This window comes from Oryx dammah, unplaced genomic scaffold (assembly GCF_014754425.2).
Source record: "Oryx dammah isolate SB20612 unplaced genomic scaffold, SCBI_Odam_1.1 HiC_scaffold_5, whole genome shotgun sequence".
NCBI classification, from domain to species: Eukaryota; Metazoa; Chordata; class Mammalia; order Artiodactyla; family Bovidae; genus Oryx; species Oryx dammah.
The window spans coordinates 39881204-39896896 of record NW_024070189.1 but is presented as its reverse complement, the minus strand read 5'-3'; the positions used below and the strand labels follow the sequence as shown (position 1 = coordinate 39896896).

The window sequence follows — 15693 nt, the reverse complement described above, 5'->3', positions numbered from 1 at the left end:
TGCCAGAGAGTCCATATGGTCAGCAATGAGTTCTACAGAGATGAGTTAGACCATCCTTGCAAGTAAATAAAATATTACCAGCCAGCCTCTCTCTCTTATCTTACCAGCCCCATGAAAAACATATATGTCAGCAAATAAAAGAAGTGTTTTCTTGATTTGACTATAGCCATGAGAAAAACAGGCTATTGAAGGAAAATAAATTCTAAGGTAAACATATGTAATATGCCCATTAAAAACAAGAAAAGATATGTCTGGGTTAACTTTTCAAAGGTCTATTTGAAAGCACAACTAGTAAGTATAACTGCCTTACTTGTATTGAGAAAAAAAAATAAGAACAGTAGGACAAGAAATAGAAAGAATATTAGTATACTGTATAGAGTAAGTAATTGAAAGGATAGACTCTAAGGTACTTCCCTGGTAGTCCAGTGGCTAAGACTCTGCCCTCCCAATGCAGGGGGCGCAGGTTCAACTCCTGGTCAGGGAACTAGATTACAAATGTCTGGACTAAGAGTTCACATGTCACAACTGAGACCCGGCACAGCCAAATAAATGAGTTTTTTTTAAAAAGAAGGCAAAAAAACAAAGTATGGACTCCGAAGTCAAGCTTTCTGGGTTTGAATCCTAGATTTACAACATCCTTGCTGTGTAACTCTGGGCAGGTTACTTAACCTATCTTTAGTCTCACTTTCCTCATCTTTACAATGGGTTGCCCACAATATTATGTGCCCAGTATAGTAAGGGCTCAGTGAGTATTTGTGTCATGATTGTCAGCCCCACTGATATGCAGAGCTCTGTGATTATGCAGACCAGGCTTGAGTCCCAGTTTCAGCTCTGACTGTGGCCTTGGGTAAGTTGGTGACCTCTCTAAACCCCAGTTTTCTCATCTGTAAACTGAGGAAAATAACTGTTACAGCTTATCAGGCTTGTTGAAGGATTTGATATGATATAAGTAAAATGATTAGCAAATGCTCCATAAATGTTAGCTGATAATAGTCCAAAAATAACAAGAACAATAATAAGAACAAAAAGAATACATACTATCACCTTGCCTGGTCATTATTAAGCAGGATGGCAAAGTCTGAGCACTATTTCTCCTTTGTCAGCAATGCTGGCTGGTGGTGTCATATTCAAATAAAGACAGAGTAGATCACCAGCTTAGCAGTGCCCTGTAGCTTATGAACTCTTTAATCTGCCTGATGCTGAGCACTTACTGGCTCCCAAGTCTCCAGTGTTAGGATTTCTGGGGTTACCTACTTTATGGATTACTCAAGGGAGACTTTGAAAATCAGTCTTCACTTACATCCCTGTTCATTATCTTGACTTCTTGCCGGGTCCTTTCTATTGCAAGGGGAAGACAAAAAGACACCTTCTGTGCTGCTCAAAGAAAAAGACCTGATGTGATGCTTAAAAATCTGGGGTCTCTGTCCTCTATAACTCATCTGGATATTCTTAACCCTAACGTTCTGTTCTTGCATCTGTCTTGCTTTTCAAGTAGGAAAAAAATCAATTGATAAGAAGTGACACGCCACCCTCGGTAACAAGAGATGATGCCCATATTTTTCTGCTAAACTAGACCCTTCACTGAAATGGGCCTGGCTGGAGTTCTGCACCACAACCAGTACCATAAAGGGCCACTGTCCAAGCATAAAGCTCTGAGTCGTTCATCCTCTGCCCTTGTGTTCTGAAGGTGCACTGCGTTTGTCAGGAAGTTGGTGAGATTTCATAGATGTTCTTCTTGTGACCTTGGAATCCCAGAGATTCCTACAAGTCTAAGCCAGCCAGAACTGGAAAGGCATCCGGGTGGACCCTACATCCCCTAACATCAGTGCAACCCTGAAATCCTTACTTACTGGTCAGCATACCACGGGCAAGCACAGCTTTAAAGTCCACTTAAGTGGATTTTGATGGAAACTAGCTGTGTGAGCATAAGCTGGCTAACGCCCTCTCCACGCCTCAGTTTTCTTCTTTGGAATATGAAGGACTGTGTTAGACGACCGTCCACACTTCAGTGACTCTTCACTCATGACAAGGTGTGCGTCTAGCCACTGACCATGGAGGGAGGGGAGCCAGAGACTTGGGACAGTATGTTTCTCTTTATTTTCCATCATCTAGTTTTCTTTGATTGGGGTTAGATAATGTACATTTCATACATCCAAAAGCACAGCAGCCCTTCATTCTAAAGGCCTTAGAAAGGTAAGTCTCTACAAGTTCAGAAAGTAAACTCTTGCTAAGCTATTCACGAAAAAAGAAATTCGATAAGACAAAACCATCTGGAGAAAGAACTCTCCAAGTTTGGGACATTCTTCCTATTTTGAAGACATGCACTATTAACAGAATGAGAAGTGATGAGGGGTACAGCTCCAAGGTACAGTCAACTCCCTGATGAGCTCCCAAAAGCTAGGAGGGAAGGGCAAGCTTGTAAGTCGCTCAGAGCAATCTTGCCCCAGGCTCTTACGACATACTAGGAGTCTGCATGATTGACACTGAGCTCTTAAAAGCCCTGCCTGGCTCTCCCATATCATCTCACAACTGTCACTGACCATGGCCTGGGCATCCACACAGGCCTGGCATGATCTGACCTTCAGCAGCTTCCCCAAACTCATCTCCTACCACTTCCTGTGGCCAGAGCAATAAGAGCCATTGCAGGCTGCTTCTGGTTCCTTGGACTCAATTAGGCAAAACAGCCTTTGCACATGCTCTTCCATCTGCCTGGATACTTGTTTCCGCCCCCTGTCAGATGAAAGCTTACTCATCTCATGGTTCTGGCATAAGTGAGATTTCCTCAAAGAAGGCTTTCTTGACACTTCATTCCTCCTCTCTCCTCTTATGGTTCCTCTTTGATGCACAAGTCTAAGGAGTTAGTTGTAAACTTGTGTTTAGCATCTTCCTTCTCTATTTACATCATACTTTCTGTGAAGACAGCAACTCTATCTGCCTGTGCTCCTGCGGCTAGCTCCCTGTCTGGCATGTGGCGGAGGCTTAGTATGAAGGAATGCAGGAAGGAGTGATCTGAGGTCAACCTTAATGACACCTAAGAAAGGGCAATACTAGAAAAGTCTTTGGAGTTCTCTGTTTCTCCACAGGCACCTCAGGAGGTACCAGCTGAGTGAAGGTACCTGTCAATGGCTTCAGTCCAGAGCATCAGAAAATAGTACATGTGATACACATGATATCTAGAAAAATGGCACTGATGAACCTATTTGCTGGGAAGGAATGGAGACACGATGTAGAGAACGGACTTGTGGGCACAGCGGGGGAAGGAGAGGGTGGGACGAATTGAGAGCGTAGTATTGGCATTTATATACCACCATGTGTGAAACAGATAGCTAGAGAGAAGCTGCTATACAACACGGGGAGGCGAGCCTGACCAAGAAGGGTGAGATGGGGGCGGGGAGGGAGTTTCAGGAGGGAGAGGACATAGATAAACATAATTATGATTGATTCGAGCTGCTGTACAGCAGAAACCAACACAACATTGTAAAGCAACTTTCCTTCAATTAAAAAAGAAAAGAAAATAGTACACGTGGAAAGGTCTAGAGATGGTCCCAGCTAGCCCTGAGAAAACATACACAACTGAGGTCAGAGAAGCAAAGGGACCTTTTCCCAGGTTTCCTTTTCCCTTAAGCTAGTCAATGGCAGTGACAGGACTAGAATCCAGCTCTCCAGTCAGCCCATCCTCCTCCCTCTAGGTCCAACAGACATTTACTAGCCACTTCTGAGGGTCTCACTACATAGAGGGGAGAAGAGGGCCCTTTGTGTCTTTGGAAACTCCAAACTGTCTCTCAGTTTGGAGTAATCTCCCCAAGCCTGAACCATCTTTCTCCACACATCCAGAAGACAACACATTTAAGTGCAGCTGCAAGTCAATGGGGCTGGATACCCAGGGGCAACCATCAGAAGCAAAAATCCACTTCTGTCTGGAGCAAAAGGATTAAAGAAGGTCAAATGCTAAAGAGCAAGAATAACACCATATTGTCAAGGGCAGCTGGAAGGGGCCACTACAATGGAAAAGTCAGAACTGACTGGTAGTTGGGAAAATCGGATTCTTTTTCTCCACCACTGTACTTAGAGCAAGGAGATGGCCCAGCGAGCCTAACACCATTCAATCTTTATTCTACAAAGGATTTTTAGTTTGACCAAATCCCACTTCTGTTTTATTTTGGAATCCTGGCATCATTATACTTCACATTTCAATCTTTGTAATTACTGTGAAGGGAAATTGAATTCTTTTGTATCCGATGCCCACAAAACTAAATTTCAATCGCTTTCCATTTAAAAAGCCAGAAGTGTCTTTAAACATTTGTGTTTGAGCCAAAAAACTAAGTCCTCAGGTCAGAACTCAAGAACAGTAAAATGTTCATCTTCCAAAAGCTCTTGATTAATATAGTCCTACTGATTTTTAAAGTAAATATCAAGGTTTGTACAAATTTGTAACAATTTTAAAAACTCTTAATCTCAAGAACATCTCACCACGGCCTTAACTGCACTTCCAGGAAGGGTGACAGATGAGCTCTTAACCCCCTCAGATTTCCCCAAGGACCTTGGAGGAGGCAAGTTACCCAGAAATACAGAAAGGGGAGAGAGTAGAGGGGGGGAGAAAAACACATGCACACCAAAAAAAAAAAAAAAGTCCCCTGAAAAAAATGAGCATTTAAAGTGCTTGTCAGCCGCCTCCCTGACAAAGACAGTAGTGTATTCATAGCCATTTGCATAAATGCTGCCGTGAGTTCACCATGGCTGCTAGCGCTAATGGTACATAAAGTAATTTAGTCACTTCTCCCGGCATTCTATGTCAGAATGATGAGCACCGGCACTTTGCCTTGTTGCATATTAGATCATTAGATAATAAAGTGTTAGCGCATGCAAGCTGGCAGGGTCCCCACACTACAGCTTTGTAAGGGCACTGCTTTTTCCAACAGGGGGCAAAAAATAGAGAAACGGATGCCACGTGTGGCCTTACATTCAAATAAACACAACTTGAAATCTCAGAAGAACAATGATAATATACCCTGCAAGCCCTTCGAAGGTCCCTAGCACACAGTCCCCAGGAATTTGCCCAAGTGATGGGGAGATTGGAAGGGCACAGGAGCCAGGCTTGTGCATTACCTTCCCTGGGGTCAGCTCAGGGTCTTTGACCCCAGGTCTATGTTTTCTCAAAAATCAGAATCCTGAGAGCAGTTAGGTTCTGAGGCTGCCTCTCTCCACAACTATACATCTTCCCTAACACTACTGCTTAAAGAGAAAACCTCACTGGCTTAAACTCTCTCATAAATATCCAGCCAAAGAAAATCTCAGTATTTATGAATGAAGGAAAAAAATAGGAGGGAGTGCAATTACCATGAGCTACAGCGTGCCAGGATTCACCCTCTCTGGACCACACAGGAGTCTACGACAGAAATTTGCCTTTGTCAGCTCTCTTACTTGAAATACAGGGACAGTTATTTGAGCACGGAGGTTTGTGAGTCTGTGGGTCACACAGGGAAGACGGCATGAATGTAAAGTGTGGTCTCTATTTCTCTTATATGCAGAAAGGTGAGCCACGAAACAGAACTTTCTTCCAACCACCTGACAAGCAGGATATAAAAAGACATGTGCAGAATAGCTCAAAATAATTCAGGCTACCTGTAAATGAGATGGTAGGGAGCCCAGAATGAGGGGAAACAAGGCTCCTGCAAGATACCTAGGAGGTGAAAACAGCGCTTGCAGTCTCACTGTGGGGCAGCTCTGTGAGGCGGAGGTGGCAGAGGGAGGGGCTGACGAGGGGGTATGGCTCTGTGAGCCAGTTTCAAATAGGATTGTTTAATAGCAAGATAAAGTATTACTATACCCTCAAGTCGACATGAATTAGCATCAAAGTCCACTCCCACACAGCATCATGAAGAAGCCCATAGTCACTCTCTGCTGAGTAGATATTTATGTGTCAGCTTGAAGTGTCTAAATGAGTGGGTGGTTATGTGTGGTTGGTTGATTCATTCTGCAGAGAAGCAGATTTCCACGTTACTGTCATTACTGAGAACCTCCAGGTGTCTGCCTTTTTATTCTTCTGGGTAGAAATGAAGTCAGGTTTTGGTGAGAGGGAGGCCCTCTAGCTGAAGGAGATAGGACACACTCAGGTCCCAGTGATGGTTAACCATGAATACACAGTGAAATGTCATTATTTCTTGAGTAATATGCTAAGAAGAATATGGTCATTTGTGGACTGGTCACCTGCAGCTGAGGAATAAAATGTTGTCTTTAAAACTTAGAATACAAATGCTAGCCCAATTGAAATATTAATATGTCCACCTAGAAGGGAGAATGTTCCAGCTGGAAGGTAGCTTACAGACATTTTGATCCAGAAATCTCAAACTGTGAGCCTCTGGCTGTCTTCTACCTAAGTGACTTTCTTCCCCTGTCCTTCCCTCAGGGGCTAAAACACTTTGTAATTTGTTACCAACAATTAAAAATTGAGAGAGTTTTACTTCTGGTCAGACGGGAACATCTGGCCCACCTGGGCTCTCCCTGCCCTTGATGACAACTGCCCGGGGCTTGGGTCGGCAGAGCATGAACTTGCCCTTCTTCTGCAGCCTCCACCCAGCCAACTTCCCCTCTGTATGTGACCTGCCCCCACCCAAGGCACTTTTTTTTTTTTTTTTTTTTACCCCCCAGAGATCATCACCTTCACTTTGTCGAGAAGGAAACTAAGGATCCTCAAAGGTAAGCTGACTCGTCCAAGGTCACACAAAGGCTAGAAGTGAAGCTCAGAACTGGTTTAGGTTTCAAGGCTCTTTCTCTACCATGCCATGATGTAAAAGAATGTTCCTGACCTCCAGGCCCCAGAGGTGTCCTTGCTAGTGAGTTTGTTTTGCACTGGTTTGTGTTGGGGTTTTTTGGTGGAGGGATGATTTGCAAGGTGTCATGGGCTCTCCCACCAGCTTCCCAAGGGCAGGAATGGGAACCTGCGTGTGGTCTGCACATGGAGCACATTTTAGAACTATGGACCCATGACTGTCAGATACCAAACTGACAGTCAAGTCTGTTCCCAGATAGGACAGTAACTAACGGTCAGAGTTGGAAACAAGACTTTGGCTTTTAAGCCACTGTTGTCCAAATTGTATCCACTGAGTATTTACCTATTTTTTCCTTCTTCCTTTCACCTCAATATCTCTAATCATACAAAGTCTGAAGTGATTCCAAGGGTATAAAAATGGCAATATTACTATAAAGTGAGGATCCGAATACTTTTAAGTACAGAAATGGAGCTAGGAATGTAATCATGAGCAGGTGTTTCAAATGGCCTCCTGCAAAAAGTAATATCCATCCATCTCAGCATTAATGAAACCATAAAGAAGCAGCTTTTAAAAGACGATGGTTTACTTTAAAAAGACTGTAAAACTGGATGTGGTATAGAATCCCTTCTAAGAGTGTTCCATCTGGCTAATTAATAAAAAGTACAGATTGTGTATTCCTTAGGCACACACACACACACAAAAACAGGCAAAAATGGTGACAGTAGTGTGTTTATTAAATTGAGATGCCAGCAGAGAAAGGAGTTTTCTACCCTATGAACTACATCACGGACAGTTCATGGTCCACCAAAAGATCAGGCGATCAGGTGGTACTTTGTGTGATAGTGTTTTCAAAAGAATTCTGATGACCTAGCAAACTGAAAGTGAAATGGGGAAAATAAGTGAAGAGTTTAATTTGAGGAGGTTGGAGGAAACCTAGCACAGTGACTGGTATCCAGTTGAGACTCAGTCACAGTTTTTTGGGTGGATTGATGGATGGATGAAAAATGGATGGATAAATAAAGGATGAATGGAATGGCTGGACAGAGGATGGATGATGATGGATGGATAGATGGGTTGATGAACGGGTGGATGATGAACAGATGGATTCACTATATAAATATACAGGTAGCTCAGAAACATTTGGACATACGCTCAGTCCAGCCTCTTGTTCCTTTGAGTGGCATTCAATTTCTTTGTTTCAAATTTTTGTCTGGTTTCCTCTAGTCCTCTCAAAGGTACAACTAACTAGCCATAAAATGAAGACAAATATGATTTCTCCCCACCAAAATCTGCCTACATAAAGCAGGCTGCACCATGTGGTGATGAGGGGTGGGGCATGTACAGGGCACGGAAGGGACATTTAGTTTGGAATTTATATGCAAAAAGAAACACATCCAACCAAGACTTTGGAACCTTATCTCCAAATGAAGTTAAATGTATGGTCACAGACACATACCAGTAGGATTGTAAAGAAAGTCAAGTTCATTATACAATCAGGTCAACCACAAACTCAAAATACTCAAAATCTCAAAAAACTCAAAATCAGGATTTTTGTTGCCCTGCTTTGGCCTTTTACTATTTTTAAAATCAAGTGGCAGTTTAAAATAAAGCAGTGGTCCAATCTCCCTCTGTCTCTCCACCATAAGGAAGGAAATGTCAGCCATTTCCAGGGTAGGGACCTGTGCAACAAGAAAGCCTGGGCCTCTGAGATATCTTTCTGTATTGTAATATGCAGCATCAATACTGTTCAACAGAACATTTGAAATTTGAAAAGGGGTAGAAAAGATGGTGGAGTTGGAAGAAAGAAACCAAATAAATGCACAGTTAAAGTAGCAATGACAACCAATGAAAATGATTCGCCTACCATGTTCCAGATAAGAGGGCGTACCTTCCGAGGGGTCAAGCCTCCGAGCCCTCCGCCCATGCTTTGAGTTATTATGGACAAACATATTATCAGAGACTGCCAGGACATGGCCATCCACATTGACTGTCGTAGACACCACGACCTGGAGACAGGAGAGAGAAATGAATGAACATTTTAATATAAAAGCACGGAGGGTAATAAACTCAAGTTAAATAAATAACAGCTGGGAGCTGCAGAAAATTGCATAGCTATTTCACATAATAACTGGTGCTTATGCTGTACAAGTCTAACAAGAGGAGCTATTGATGAGTGGGTCTTTGGCATGGAACGCTTTTGATGCAGTTTTAAGTAAAATTGCACAGTTTATAGTTATACAGCAGAAGGTACACTGTTAACCATAATTTTAACAAGAGGATCTTTATTAGCATATTTTTTTTTTACACAAGGGTGGTTGTGTTTCACCTAAATTACCCTTCAGTTTAGACACTGAAGCAGATATCACAGTTGATCATGCAAATAAAAATCTTTTGAATCTTTAAAATATTCCCCCCCACCCCACCACTGTGTCAGGGTTAAGAGGAGAGAGAAATGAAAAAGAGAGGTTTCAGTGAGAGCTGGGATGCATTTTTCTCTCCTGGGTGTCTTTTTGGGGTTTCTTGTACTTTTTTCTACCCACATTCGTTTAGTTAAGCAGACAGACCAAAGCCCCCCTCACCACCATCACCACCACTACCCAAAAATCTTTGCTAATTAAGAGTCTTAGAGTTGTGTTTCAAGGCCAAAAAAAAAGAAGTCTTGGCCCAAGGTACAATCAGATACCCTGGCGGTCCCATAAACTGATTGGAGTTTGCCAGAAGGGACCCAGGCAAGGGTGTTTTCTCAGAGAACTTGGACTAAAACAATAAGAAGAAATGACCTACACTTCTCCTTATATTAAATGGGGAAGAGGATTAAAACTGAAACCCACAGAGATATGTTTATTCATGCGACCTCTTACAACCAAATATAATAATTGTCTGTAATTGCAGCTTCAGCGTCCGCCTCATGCTTTGACATGGGAAACAGCAATCAGCCGGCTCCCGTTTAATCCACCTATTATGTTGACTAATTAACTTTGCTCAACAGTTTATTTCTTCCTCCATTATCAGCCCCTGTCAGCCGCAAGCACCCTGCAGCATAGGGGGGACCTCAGGCTCTTTGATTGATCACCGATAGATTGACATGCAGATTAATTTAATTAGAATCACCTCACTTGAGAAATGAAAGACAATGGCAAGAGGGCTAATAGATCTGCTCTCATAATGAGGCGAACCTCCAGAGCCAAGGCTGAGGATTTCTGATTTATTTTTGCTCAATTCCCCAGTTGCTTGGGAAGACTCGCGCTTTAATTGTTCTTGGTTTCGAGAGGCATTAGCCCCTGAAGAGGTGAAACGCTTTACAAGGATTGGCACATACTGAGGCCCCAGCTTCTGAGAAGCCTTTTCTCCAAGTTGGGGAAAGGGGACCCTGCCTTCTAGAGTCTTGGGCAATGAATGCTCTGATTTCATCACCTGAGTTGGGCAGAGGGGAAAATGCTGGGCCTGTGAACTGTAAGCCCTGCCTGGAAAAGCAACCCCACTCCCAACCCTGTAGACCCCCACCAGTGGATGCCACACTTAAGTTCCACCGTCTCCACCTCTTTGACCTCACAGCATCCTAGTTAAACACAGCAGATTCCCTGCCCTTTTGCCTCCAAGATGGCAACACAATTTTTCTGTTTTCCTTCTGGGCCCTCCCTTCTGCAGACTCGAGGCCCTTCTCCCCCACACCAAGAGGGTCTAGACTTCCGCAGACCCAGGAAGTGGGGTCCCACTCTGGGGTCTCCCAGGGATGACTGCTGGGGGTGCTCCTGTGGGGTCCCCAACATTCTTCCTTGGGGTCCTCAAGATCCAACCCCAAGCAGGACTCGGACCCGCACCTGATTTTAGTTTTCACTCCTATTTTACTAAAATGCAAAGTAAACAATTAAGAGAGTCCATTTAGGGACTCAGGGCCTTCTCCTTAGTCATTGTGATATCCAAAATTCCAGCCAGGGCAAGTCATTCGTGGAAGGACACAGTCAGTTCTAAGCAGCAGTTTGCAAAGTGGTTTTTCTCTTTCTTCATGATTGACCAACCAGATGTGACGGCTGGAGGCTCTGTGTGTGCCTCATCAATTATAGGTTAATTTAGAAGGAAGAGAAGGAGAAAGACTAAGAGGGAGAGAAGAAAATTCTCTATTCTTCTGTTTCCGAAAAGTACTATGAGTGGTGGCAGAGAAAGCAACAGAAATTCATTTTTCTTTTTAGTTCAGGAGATGACTTCGTGGGACATTTACAATTATGTAACGGAGCTGGGTCTTTCAAAGAATTTTTGATTTACTACAAGACCACAATTGAGTGGTCACTGGAGTCGTTAGCTGAAGAAACTATAAAAGGAATGACAAACGGTATCTGTTTCCAGTGTCAGGAAATACAGAAAGTGGTTATTCTAGACGTCTGTCTTAAGAAAAAAAAAAAAGGCAATGACAATCCAACATGCACCTGTAAGTCAGACTGCTACAGGCTTAAAATATTCAGTATCGTTTAAAGACACTGTCATCTAATTCCTACATTGAACAAAAACTGAAAACGGTTAGGAAAGAAAACTACACCCTGTATGTCTGTCTTTTCTTGGCAAGAGAGGGATTACCAAGGCCACATGTGTGATTGGATAATTTCATAGAAAGACAAATTATAACTGGAGAAAGATGATACCGAGAATTCTCATGCCTTTAAGTTTCTAGAAAATAAACACCTTATATGTTCCTCAAAAACTCGTAACACTGCATTTTAACTCCCTTACCCAAAAATAATTTCTCTCATTCCAATTTGAAATGATTAGGATATAGTTAAATAAAATAAATGCTGCAATTAATCCACAGAGCAACTTGTAAATATATATATACATATACACACACATACACACACACACATATATATAATGCTGAGATGCAAAGGGAGCACTGAAAAATCCTTTAAAAATAAGCCTATACTGGGAGGGAAAAGGGCCTTCACAGTTTAAACACAAGATTAATGAGGTGCTGACATGTTCATGCAGGCAAGGGGACAGGCAAGCCTGCCAAATCTTCAACCTTCCCAAATTTTGTCAACAAAACTCAGCTTGAATTTGGGACAGATAAACATGGAAAATGATTTTACATTGGGACTTGACCATCTCTTCCCTTTTCTACCTTCTTCCTCACTCTGCTGACCCAGGATAAAATGAGGAACAGGTATATTTAGAATTTTATGATATCTGTTATAATTAACATAGTCTAGAATTATACTAATACAGTAGCCACACATTTGGCTATTTAAATTTAAACTAATTAAATAAAATTTAAAATTCCATTGTTCCTGAGTTTCCATAGCCATATTTCAAGTGGTCACTAGTCACATGAGGCTGGAGGCGACAAGGCAGTTACAGAATGCTGTCGTCACTGAAGAATGTTCTATTGGACAGGGCTGCTGTAGAGTGATTTTGAAATAAACTGTTCCAATTTATTTGTGAGGATGTCTAATTTATTTCTCCTGAAATAAGCATTAAGCTTAGGCATGTTTAGGGTTATATATTATGTATTATCATTGTATTTTGGGGGAAGTAAAACTGTCTGGGGAAGGAGCATGGCTTTTTAGTACAGCAATTCAGAGACATGCTGATGAACACTCAGTGTGTTCCATGGCATTTTCTGTTTGTGTCCAGTTCTCCAGGTGACAATATTCAATGTGAGGGAATAAAAAGGCCACAACTATACACAGACTTTGAAGTTTTCAATTTCTTGGCTCATTACAGTGGTTCACAATTTGCTATGTTATATCCTAGATCTAAATAGACCTAAATGTTATTATTTTTACTATCTCCCCAATCTACTTAGAACTAAAATTCAAAACAAAACTTATGACTTTTGACTCTCAAGCCTTCCTAGGTGATGTGACTTTGGCCATGTAACTTAACCTCTCTAAGCCCCTGTGTCCTTGACTCTCAAATGGAAATGTTAATAGTACCTAACTCATAAGGTTACTGTGAGGCTTACATTATTTAAAGTGGTTAGTATGGTTTCCAGTTCTCATAGAGCAAATGTTAGCAGTGCTAGCAGAGTTGCTTTGTTGGTGATTTCATCAACAAGTTCAAGAACCTGTGTTGGGCTGATAATCTGAAGCATCTTATTTGCTATAAAGAGGACCCAGCATTAATTGTTATTTTCAGTACAAGGATACAGAAATTACTTCTACATTCACTTTTTATTAGTTTAACAATGAAATCTTACAAACTTAAAGACTTTCATGTTCACGACATTTAATTATATAATTTAGACCTCTTGTGAATTGCAAATTTCATGGTTTCTGTACTTTTGCTTTTTATAAACCATCTGCCTATTAGCCTTTTACATTCTAAACTTGAAATGAAATGAAACCTTATTGCTCTGAAATTAGCCTGTAAATTTTTCTGCATTTTATCAATGCGGTATATTTTTCCTAATACGTCATTTTGATGAGGGATTTTCTAGGAATTTTGTTATTGGTTATTATTTCCTTGCTATCATTCTTTCGACTGTCCCTCTCCCCTTCCAGTCAAGCAGGAGATCCTGTATGTCCCAACTATATTCTCTCAAATTGATGAAGCATAATCTGTCTCATGAGCAGATATTCAAAGAGACAGGCAGCTAAATTCAGTGATGAGTGGCAGATCACATTAACAAAAGCAGCAGCTCATGTGGAAGAAGGGGTTAGGACATAAGCCACCAAAAGTTGAAATCTATACCTTTAAACATTTCTAGGGGGATGAGTAAGTCATAAAAATATTTTCAGTGTTTAAATTTAGAGTATCTTGGTAAGAAGTACCTCTCTCTAAAATATAACATCTTCAGCAACTTAATTTTGAATAACAATTTAAAAATTATAAATCTTGGTTTTTAAGGCTTATATATGATAACTCAGTGTAAAGAAATTAGTGCTAAAGTTGGTCTATTTCACAGCTTCCTTACCTCTGGGTTTAGCTTATTCTATGTCTGCGTTAATTCAGAGCCCTTAATAAAGGTATGAAATGCACTGGCCTGAAGTACGTAAAATGAGGCATTCCATGGAATAGCACTCAGCAATCAAAAGGAATAAACTATTGATACATCTGAATGAATCTCCAGAGACTTATGTCAGGTGAAAAAAGCCAGTATCAAAAGGCTACATACTGCATATTATGAGCTGAATTGTGTCCCCCTCAAAATGCACATGTTGAAGTGCTAACCCTGGAACTTAAGAACACAACTGTATTTGCAGATGGAGCCTTTGAAGAGGTAATTAAGTTTAAAATGAGGTTGTTAAGGTTGGTCTTAATCTAATCTTACTGATATCCTTACAAGGAAAGGAAATTTGGATACACAAGGGTCTTCAGGCAAAGAAAACAGACCATGTGAGGACATAGCGAGAAGGTGGCCATCTGCAAGCCAACGAAACCAAGCCTGCCAACAACTTGATCCAGAACTTCCAGCCTCCAGGATTTTGGAAAACACATTCCAGGCCTGTGGTATTTTGTTACAGCAGTCATAGCAAACTAGTACACTGCATGATTCTATTTACTACTTCTTGAGATAACAACAATTTAGAAATGAAGAACAGAGAAGTGGTTGGCAGAGATTAGGGGCAGAGGGAAGATGGATGTGGAGGCTACATAAGGCCAGCATCTTTGCAGTGATGAAAATGTCTAATATCTTGACTGTGGGGTGACAGATACACAGACCTACACATCACAAATAGTATAGCACTAAAATATACACATGGATGAGTACAAGTAAAACTAGAGACATGTGAATAAGATGAGTGGATCGTATCAATGTTTATATCCTGTATGAATACTGTAAGTCATGTCCGACTCTTTGCAACCCCATGGACTGTAGCCCGCCAGGCTCCTCTGTCCATGAAATTCTCCAGGCAAGAATACTGGAGTGGGTTGCCATTCCCTTCTCCAGGGAGTCTTCCTGACCCAGAGATTGAACCTGGGTCTCCTGCATTGCAAGTGGATTCTTTACCATCTGAGCAATAGAACAACAGAACAATCTAATACTGGTCAATAATTTTGCAAAATATCACTATATTAGGGGAAACTGAATAAAGGATACACAGCATCCCTCTGAATAATTTTGTACAACTGCATGTGATTTAACTATCATAGTAATTTAAAAATTCGACTAAATAAAAGGCATCAGCAACCAGAATGTCCAACAGATGGATAAATAAACAAACTGGTAATCCACAAAATGGAGGAGGATGCAGCAATAAAAAGAAAAGTGCTATCAAGGCACAAAAAGACACGAAGGAAACTTAAATGCAGATTGCTAAATGAAAAAAGCAAACCTGTAAAGACTATATACTTCATCATTCCAACTATATGACATTTTGGAAAAGGGATAACTATGGAGATAGTGGAAAGACCAGTGGTTGCCAGGAGTTTGGGAAGAGGGAAGGAGAGGTGAATAGGCAGAGCACAAAGGAACCGGTGGGGAAGGATGGAGATGAAACCATTCTAAACGGCACTGTAATGGTAGACACATATCACGAATCTGTATAAACCCACAGAATGTATAACATGGTGAGTCCTAGTGTAAACTATGGAAATTAATAATAATATATCAATACTGACACATCAATTGTAACACATGTATCACACTAATGCAAGATGTTAATAAGGGAAACTGCCTAAGGGGTATTAAGGAAATATATGTGAACTCTCTGTGCTTTCCCTTCATTTTTTTATAAGCCTAAAACTTCCCTACAAAATAAAGTCTACTAGGTCAAACTTCTACCCTCTGCTTCACACAGCCCACATTCTACACCCAACCTATCAACTGAACTACCCTTTACAGGCTCCTTCAATGAGTCCCAAGAGACCCAAGAAATCAGCCAATCTAGAGAAGGGGACGACCGAGGATGAGATGGCTGGATGGCATCACGGACTCGATGGACGTGAGTCTGAGTGAACTCCAGGAGATGGTGATGGACAGGGAGGC

General features: G+C 41.4%; 1 protein-coding gene across 4 annotated transcripts in view; it reads right to left on the bottom strand.

Moving 5' to 3' along the window:
* The window catches only part of EBF1 (EBF transcription factor 1), a 410044-nt gene that overhangs the window by 127990 nt on the left and 266361 nt on the right, over nucleotides 1-15693 (bottom strand). For 2 of the 4 annotated variants that reach the window (XM_040239659.1, XM_040239661.1), the window contains exon 8: nucleotides 8635-8776. In XM_040239659.1, the coding sequence (XP_040095593.1) occupies nucleotides 8635-8776 (142 nt within the window). The remainder of the gene's footprint in view (nucleotides 1-8634; nucleotides 8777-15693) is intronic. The other 2 variants (XM_040239662.1, XM_040239663.1) reach the window with 1 other exon arrangement.